General features: G+C 58.7%; 1 protein-coding gene across 1 annotated transcript; it reads right to left on the bottom strand.

The window, feature by feature from the left end:
* Window positions 1-2822: 2822 nt before the first annotated feature.
* On the bottom strand, window positions 2823-8609 carry ZIC2 (Zic family member 2). The gene is made up of 3 exons (XM_081996347.1): window positions 7488-8609; window positions 5656-5819; window positions 2823-5454 (listed from the first exon to the last, which is right to left on the bottom strand). Exons 1-3 carry the CDS (start codon window positions 8509-8511, stop codon window positions 5179-5181), a joined length of 1464 nt encoding a protein of 487 aa, XP_081852473.1. The 5' UTR covers window positions 8512-8609; the 3' UTR covers window positions 2823-5178.

Below are 8609 nucleotides of genomic sequence, written 5' to 3' on the forward strand. Positions count from 1 at the left end.
GGGACGCAACAGCTGGCTCCCGCGCGTGAGGCCGGAGAAACACTCGCTCCACGCGGGGGAACCTGCTCGTGTTTCCTGCCCTGCGAGGAAGTGGGATCCACAGCCCGTTTGGTGCCGCGCTTCCTCTCCTCGGGACAGCAGTAGGGCAGCCACTTTGAAGTATTATTAAAGAAAGACATGAGACCTCTAGAGAAGGTCCTCCCCCCCCCGGTCTCCTTCTTCTTCTCTCTTCTTTTCTCTCGCCCCCCCCCCCGCCCTCCGCCCCCAGGTATTAAAGGCAGAGAAACCCCTCCAGCCTGATAGGGGCCAAAAAAAAAAAGGGGGGGGGGGGGAGAAAACCCAAAGCACCGGGGAGGAATTGCACTTTGGGAGGGAGGGGGGCACCGTGCCCTGCAAGGTAGGACAACGGTTTTTGCTTGCTCTACTGCTAAAATGCGGCTCCTTCCCCAGCCGGCTGGCTCGGGGGGAAAGACAACAACAAAAAAAAAAAAAAAAAAAAATTTAAAAAGCGAGGAAAAAAGCGGGCCACGAGATTAAAAAACACCAACAAAAAAACCCGACCGTGCATTGAGATGAAAAATATACGTACCTCGCTGTGCCCGGCAGCACGCCTAGCGTGCACGCGTGGCCGGGGAGAGGTTTGGGGGAGCCTGTTATGTCTTCATAGCGGGCAGGAAACGTGTACGAGTTTCTGAAAACAAAGGGGAAACTTAAAAGGCTGTCAGGGGTCTGGGGAGGTCTGGCCAAAGCCAAGCGGAGCGGCTGCTGCCCCCCGGCTGCCCGCGGCAGGGGCTCGGCCGGACAGGGGCAGCCCCTCGCCCGCCGCGGGGCCCCGCCGGCAGCGGCACCGGCAGCGGCACCGGCACCGGCTCTGCGCTCGGGTTGGGGAGAGAGCTGCCGTATTTTGTTTTTATTTCAGTTTGGGCCGTTGTCATCTCTGTTTGTTTGGTGGGAGGTTGGTTTGCCTTTGGATTTGGGGTTGTTTCGTGGTTTGGGTGGTGGGTTTTTTTTGTCACCACCGGCTGCAACACAAAGGCACCAGAGCAGCCAGACCAGGTGAAGAAGGGGGATTCTCTCGGTACAGGCAGCGGGGGCAGGTAAAGGCAGGGCAGAGCCCCGAGCGGCGAGCTGCCCTCCCGTTGCGGGTGCCTGGGGCTGGATGCAACCTGTTTTACGGACGGAGCCTCAGGTTTTTTGGCTTGGGAGGGGCGCATGAGGGGAGAGCAATTCCCAGGCAGATCACTCCGTCTTTTCAGGGGGATCTCCACACAGAGTTAGGAATGAATTTTATGATTAGTAGTAACAATAGCAATAACAAAAATCAGAGTTAAAACCACCTCTCCGCTTTGCTTCTCACGGTACACGCCGCCGGAGAAGAACCGGCCAAGGGGGAAATGCCGCAGCCGGGCACCGCGCTCGGGGGGCCAGCGGGAGGGCGGCGCCGTGCCCCCCAACTGCCCACCGGCGGTGGGGCCGTGGGCCCGGGGCAACTCGGGACCCGTCGGGGCAGCGCCGCCGCGACGTGCGGGCCGCCGGCTGCGGTCCGGCATGGGGAGGTGGGGGTGTCGGAGCTGCCGGGGGAGGCAGGTTGGTCCTCAGGTTGCCTTCAGGGCCGGGGCGGGGAGGTTTGGAAAGCTCAGGCTCCGTGTGGGAGACAAAGGGAGAGAGATGGGGGGCGGGAATTGGGGTGAGGGGGACGAGGTGGAGGAATGAGGGAGAAGCTCAGACGAGGACTCCGGGGCCAGGGGTCCCTGAGCCCGGGCCACCCGCGCACAGGGCTGCGAGGCGGGTATTTATTAGCTGTCCTCCCCCCGCCAAAAAAAAAAACAACCCCCGACCCGATGAATTACCACTCTACCTCAAGAGCGGCAGGGCCGGGCCGGGGTCAGGGCTCGGGGGAGGCGGGCGGAGAGGGGCTGCGGGCTGGATGCGCCAAGGCCAGGGTCAAGTTCAGGGCCAGCCCGGGGCGGACAGGGAAGGGGGGGCTTGCTGACGGCCGCGGCCGCCGCGGCCCCTTCCCCGGCGGAGAGGCAGCCCTGCCCGCGGGGAGTGGGGCCGCCCCGCCGCCCGCGCTTTTGGGGAGGGGGAGAGCCTGCTGTGCGCCTCCCGACTATTGTGGGAGTCGAGAAGGGAGGGGAGCACTCCTGGGGGCTCCCCCGGAGCCAGAGCGGATCCGAGGGGAGGAATCAGGGGGAGCCCAGCTCCGGAGCGCTGCTCGCCGGCGGGGCGGAGGGACCCCGCAGCGGGGTTCACTGCCCTTGGGCAGGGCTGCCCGTGCACCCCCGGGCCCCGGAGGGGATTTGGGCAGCCGGTGGCTGGCAGGGCTTGGCAGCACGCGCCGGGCTCTGAAGCGAGACCCCCCGTTAGGACAAAGAGGGATCCTCGCAGCTGCATTTCCCACGGATCTCTCTAAGGGGCAGGCGGCATATGCCAATGATTTTAATAAATATTTTTTGGCGTAATATTATTACCGTACATAAATTAGGTTTTAATAGACGTTTGATTACCCGGGGAGCCTGCCGTGTGCGTGGGGATGGCCGCGCTGGCAGGGGCGCGCCCACGGAGGAAGCTCTGTCTCCGCTCCGCATCTAAACTTCGCTGGCAGCTGCGGGACGGGGGGGGATCTTTCCCTCTCTCCTCCCCTCCCCCTGGGTGTAGGTAACCCCCGCTCCAGGATGGAGCAGGGCCCCGCGTACCCGCATCTCCTCCAGACCGACTTGGGACACCTCTCTGTCTATTTGAACAGGGGGGGAAAAGGCCGAAAAACCCAAATCGACTGCTGGCCCGGGAGTGGGCGGGTGGGTGGGTGGGTGGCGGTGCGATCGGGGGGTTGTAAGGAACGAAGGGCTCTCCCTGCCCGCACAAGCTGACGCTGAAGGCAGGGCAGCCACCGCAGGGCGCTCGGAACCCGGCTCACAGCGCTGACCCTTCGCGGGGCGTTATTTCGGTGGTTTGGCAAGGCCGAACTTTTTCCACGATTTCCCGGCTTCTCTCACACTCGGCCTGGGATGTCCCGGTGCGGCGGGGTGTGCCCGGATCACCACATCCTCCCGGCCCCCAACGGGTAGCTCGGCCGGCCGGGCCCCGACGGCGCCCGCGGAGCGCCGCGTCGGGCCAGCGCCCCGCGGAAGGCATCGCCCGGCGGTTGCCGGTCCCTCGCTGAACACATCCGACAACCCAAATCGCTCCCTGGGCTGAAGAAAAAAAAGGGGGGGAAAAAGGGAGATAGAGAAAAAAAAAATCTCGAAGGGAAATATGATTTCCCGGGCACGGCCACTTTTTCCTCTCCAGGGCTGGATGGAGACTACCAAAAATAGGGGGAGGCGCCGAAGGAGATGATTCAGGGCTCCGAGCAGCCCTGCGCCGGGCCGCTGCCCCTCCACTTTCGTCCCGGGGGTCCCCGCTTTGTCACCCCGTGGGGCAACGAGCTCCCCAGCCACGCTCACAACGGGAGAAGCAGCGAGGCAGAGGGCGAAGGGAGATGCGCTCTTCCCGGGTAAAGCTCTTCCTAAAGGAGATCCTGCCTTACAAGTCATTTGGGCAGATGCAAACGCTCACCCTTTTCTTGTAGCCCAGAGGCTTCACAAATTCTTTTTTTAATTTTTAATTTTTTTTTCTGGACGGGGAGCCCAGCTTGAAGAAACCCTCGTGTTCCAGAAACAGGCGGATTTTTTTTAAAGCATTTTGTTTTGCAGGCTTTGGTGTTCAGCCCCTCACCATGCATTAGCGCAGGTTTCAGAGAGCCCCTCGCATAAAAAGGAAGCAAGTCGTGCAGTTTCAACACGTTTTATTATATTTCTGTATGCATTACTCTCAAAACATATCACAAGAAATGATGAAACCACTTAAACCTTCAAATAAAAAATCTGAAACAGTTTATGCTCACAATTGTACATATTTATAGTTAAGAAACATTCTTTATAAATACTGTTTCCTCTGTAGCAAGTTAATACCATAATTTAATTACAAATGGATAAATATGGTAACAGGTATTTACAGGAGGAAGGGTGTTATTACAGAAAAGCTAACGGCACGACGTTTATTTTTCCTCACAATCTTCCGAACAGGAACTAACAAATTGAACTTGCAAAAGCACTAAAACATCACATGTAAACCCAGCTAACAGAAAAAATACATTCACAAGCGTTGTTGTTCATGTGTGTCTGGGAGTAACAGAATGGAGACTTTGGCACGGTATTTCTTCCCCAGTCTATAGTTGAAATGCAGTTTACAATCAAGTTGCCTCTTAAAAAGGAACACAATATTCAAGATACCACAATTACAAAAGAAACCATTTTTTTCTTCCACATTACTTTTTTTAGAGGGGTGAACTAAAAAAGGAGGAGAGAGGGAGGCGGGGAGGGGGAGCGGGGGAAAAGAAAACAAGTCCATCACTTTCTCGGGGAGGGAGGAAGAGGAAAAAAACAGAAAGACGGCCAAAAAAAAAAAAAAGTAGAATAAGAAGGAGAATAAGAAGAAAAAGAAGCAGAAGAAGAAGAAGCAGAAGAAGAAGAAGCAACAGCAGAAGAAGCAGAAGAAGCAGAAGAAGAAGAAGAAGAAGAAGAAGAAGAAGAAGAAGGGGACCAATCCGCGGTTTACAAACGGGACGAACTTCTATACACCAAGAATCCAGGAAAACTTCTTTCCCACCTCGGCGGAGGAAGGAGAGGGCCGCTATGTACAGAGTCCGTGGGGCGGGAGGGCGCGGGGGCCGGGGGAGTTGGAGTCTCTGGTCTTTTGTCCGGAGGCTCCGGAGGGAGAGTTTCTTTCCGCCGGCTTGAGAAGCTTTTTGCTGGGTGGTGTGTTGGTGGCGTTTGGGTTTTTTTTTTCCTCCTCCTCTCTCTCTCTCCCCCCTTTCGGTTCTTCTATTTAATTACTCGTTCTCTTACGTTTTTCAGCACGTACTTTTATAGAAATCTTTTTTTTTTTTGCTGGTACGAAATGTTCTCAGAAAGAAAAAAGGAAAAAAATCCAACAACAACAACAAAAAAAGGACCCGAAGGCGGGAGGGGGTGTGAGGAGGACATAAGCGCCTCCGTCCCCGTCCTGCTCGGCCGTCGTTTCGCTGCCGGCGGGTGCGGCGGCAGCTCCCGGCGGGTCCCCGGCGGGATGGCTCCCTCCTCCCCGCCGCCGCCGGGGTGGGCGCGGCGGGGCCCTGCAGAGCAGTCCGGCGGGGCCCTACACGTACCACTCGTTGAAGTTGGATGAGAGGCCGCTGTGCCCGCCGCCGCCACCGCCGCCGCCGCCGCCGCTGCCGCCGCCGCCGCCCCGGTGCACGGCGGACACGGCCGCCGCCGCCGCCGCCGCTGCCGCCGCCGCCGCCGCCGCCGGGGAGAGGTTGCTGGTACTCTGCGACTCGGCGCTGGGGGACACCAGCCCCGGGGGGGTGGAGGACTCGTAGCCGGAGCTGGCGGCCGGGGAGGACTCAGAGCCTTGCGGGGACGACTCGTGCACCTGGGGGGCAAAGGCAAGACGGCCGGGTGGAGGGGGGACGGGGAGGCCGCCGCCGCCACCGCCCCCCGGGCGCGCCCCCCGTCGCCGGCCCGGCCCGCCGCCGCCCCCGGGCCCCGCGCCCGCCGCCCGCCGCCCCGACGGGGCGCCCGGTGCGGGCCGGCCGCCCCCCCGCCTCCCGCCGCCGGCTGCGGGGCCGGGTACCTTCATGTGCTTGCGCAGGGAGCTGGGGTGGGTGTAGGACTTGTCGCACATCTTGCACAGGTAGGGCTTGTCCGAGGTGTGGACGTGCATGTGCTTCTTGCGGTCGCTGCTGTTGGCGAAGCGCCGGTCGCAGCCGTCGAACTCGCACTGGAAGGGCTTCTCCCCTGCAAGAGAGGGGCCGAGGGGCGGGGGTGAGCGCAAAGCACGCACAAAGCCCGCGCAGGCCCCGCACCCACCTCCCTCCAACTTCGCCCCCCTTCCTCGCTCCTCTCCCAAAGCAAGGGGCCGATTTGTACCCCCCCGGCCCCCGCGACATGTCACGGCCGCCTCCGCCGGGCCCTGTGCCCCCGGCCCGCTGTCCGGCCCGCTTTGCCCTCCACCGGTGCCGACACACGGCCGGCCCCGACGGAGACTGAAGACGACGACTAAAAGAAGACTAAAAGACTAAAAAAAAAAGAGGGGGGGAAGAATCACCGAGCGGTTTCGCCTCAGTACCAAACCTGCGATCCTGTTAAACTGGAAACCATTACTGGCAGATTTAAGGCCGGGCAGATTGTTTCGTGTATGGATACAGGAGATAAACGTACATCCGCTGGGAAAACTAAACGTCTGTAAAATACTTCATTTAATTTTCATAGGGATTCCTCTCGCCCGGCTGCCAGGACTCCAAATGCCGGGGAGTAATTTGGAGGTGAGAACTCCACATCCCACCTCCCCCTCCCGCCGCCTTTGGAGGGGGAAGCATTTAACATTAAATTCCATTAGCACCTAAATTGTTTCTTAAAGACATCCGCTCAGCCACAATGACTTCAGTGCGGGCATCTCATGCAAATACATTTCTCAAATTTTAAACCTTGTTAAAGCTCGTCTCGCACCTCGCACCGGGCTTAGCACTGGAGAAAACAATAGGCCTCGAGATTTTTAGCCTTTCTCCGGGTAAATATTTAGAGTGGAAGTCGCTAAAATATTTGGCCGTCTTTTCTGAAATGGTTGGCAGGGTTCGAGCCGGCAGGAGCAGTAAATGCATAATAGATGAGGCGGGAGGGTGCGTTTATTTTTGTTACCCTTCGGCTCAGGCCATTTTCCATCGGGAAAGCCCGGGCTCCTTCGTCCCTCTTCCACCTGATTTGGGTGGAAGTTTCCGAGCCTCAAATCCTCTGTTCCCTATTACATAATTTAATAAACTGTTGCAAAAGCACCTTAAATCACCTCGAGTGAGACTTTAAAAACACTTTTTTTTTTAAATTAGAAAATTTTATTGCCTTGCTCACACCATTTAAATTTAATGGAAATCATTCCCAGAAAGGGACGTTCTGCCACTTCCAACGGGACTAATGACGGATTGCACGTATTTATATAGTTTTTCTCTGTACCCATACATGAAAGCCATGCTCACAAGCGCCAAAATAACATGCAAATACGTTGCGCGTCGCAAATGTATAAGGCGTTTAATGTATTTGTGTGTGTGTATATATATACACACACATACGTCTTCCCGTCTTTTAGCAGGTCGGCAGAATTTAGTTCGCGCTGTATTTTGCGCTTCTGCGGAAAGACCCCGCCGAGTCTCGGTACGAATCTACACCGCTCACCCCACAAATTAAAAGAAATCAGTAAAACGTCCTTTCGAAATCTGGGGAAGAGTGGGGTGAGGTGCTGGTGGGGAAGAAACAAAAACAAACGCGGCCGTGTGATGGGGAAAAATAATATATATTAAATTATTTTATCACACTCATCATTTTACGTCTCTCTGTCCGGGTCGCTATCTCTTTACATATATCTATATAGGCAGGGGCAGCGGAGGGGAATTCGCCGAAAGAAACCCGAATTACCTGTGTGCGTCCTTTTGTGAATTTTGAGGTTTTCAGATCTGGCGAAAACTTTTCCGCAGCCGGGGAAGGGGCAGGGGAAGGGCTTCTCTCCCGTGTGCACTCGGATGTGGTTGACCAGTTTGTATTTCGCTTTGAAGGGCTTGCCTTCCCGGGGACACTCCTCCCAGTAGCAGACATGGTTGCTCTGCTCGGGTCCCCCAACGTGCTCCACCGAGACGTGGGTGACCAACTCGTGCATGGTGCTGAAAGTTTTATTGCAACTTTTTTTGGGGTTGTTCAGCTGCTCGGGGTCGATCCACTTGCAGATGAGCTCTTGCTTGATGCACTGCTGCCGCATGTAGCGGAAAAAGGCACCTGGGTGGTGGTGGTGGTGGTGGGCTGCCATGTTCATCCCCATATTCATGTTCATGGGGCCGTACTGGTTGTGCAGCTGAGCGGCCGAGTAAGGGTCAGTCCTGGGGCTGGAGACCTGCCGGTACTGATCCGACCGGGCGAACACCTCGCCCGGCAAGCCCAGGCGCATCTGCCCGTTGAGGACGTTTTGGGAGGCGTGGGGGCCGTGCTGGTCGTGGATGCCCGGGAAGAGGAGGTGGCTCTGAGCGTCCGTGTGCGGGTGGTGCAGGCTGCCGGCCGCAGGGCCGAAGATGCCGTGCTGCCCGCCGGCCGGCGACGAGTCCCCGAAGCCGCGGCTGCGAAACAAGAAGTCCCGGGTGGAGTTGAAGGGCGCCCCGGAGTAGGAGCCGACGTGGGCGGCGTGGGGCCCTAGGGCTGCGGCGGGGTAGCCGGGAGCCTGCGAGGTGAACGCCGAGCTTTGCCCGGGGGAGAGGTCGTGGGCCCCGGCGTTGAGCTTGAAGGCGCCCATGTGCGCCGCTGCCGCCGCCGAGTCCACGAAGCTGTTCTGGGCGGCCAGGCTCAGCTCCCGGTCCTGCATCTCCGCCGCCGCCGCCGCCGCCGCCGAGTGGTGGTGCCGGGCGAAGGTGCCCACGCCGAGGGCCGGGAACTGCGGGCCGGCGTCCAGCAGCATGGTCCGCGCCGCTCCGGGGACGCCGCCGCCGCCCCACTAACCGCCGCCGCCCGCCCGCCCGGCCCGGCCCGGGGCCGCCGCCGCTCCGCGCCGCTTCC

Source organism: Phaethon aethereus (genome assembly GCF_964289735.1).
Source record: "Phaethon aethereus genome assembly, chromosome: 1".
Classification (NCBI taxonomy): Eukaryota; Metazoa; Chordata; class Aves; order Phaethontiformes; family Phaethontidae; genus Phaethon; species Phaethon aethereus.

What these genes read in the sequence shown, in the direction of transcription:
- ZIC2 (XM_081996347.1), bottom strand. Translation starts at nt 8,511, where the DNA reads ATGCTGCTGGACGCCGGCCCGCAGTTCCCGGCCCTCGGCGTGGGCACC. An exon ending in TCACAAAAGGACGCACACAG is followed by an intron (nt 5,820 to 7,487) that starts GTAATTCGGGTT and finishes CCTCTCTTGCAG; the next exon opens with GGGAGAAGCCCTTCCAGTGC. An exon ending in CCCTGCGCAAGCACATGAAG is followed by an intron (nt 5,455 to 5,655) that starts GTACCCGGCCCC and finishes TTTGCCCCCCAG; the next exon opens with GTGCACGAGTCGTCCCCGCA.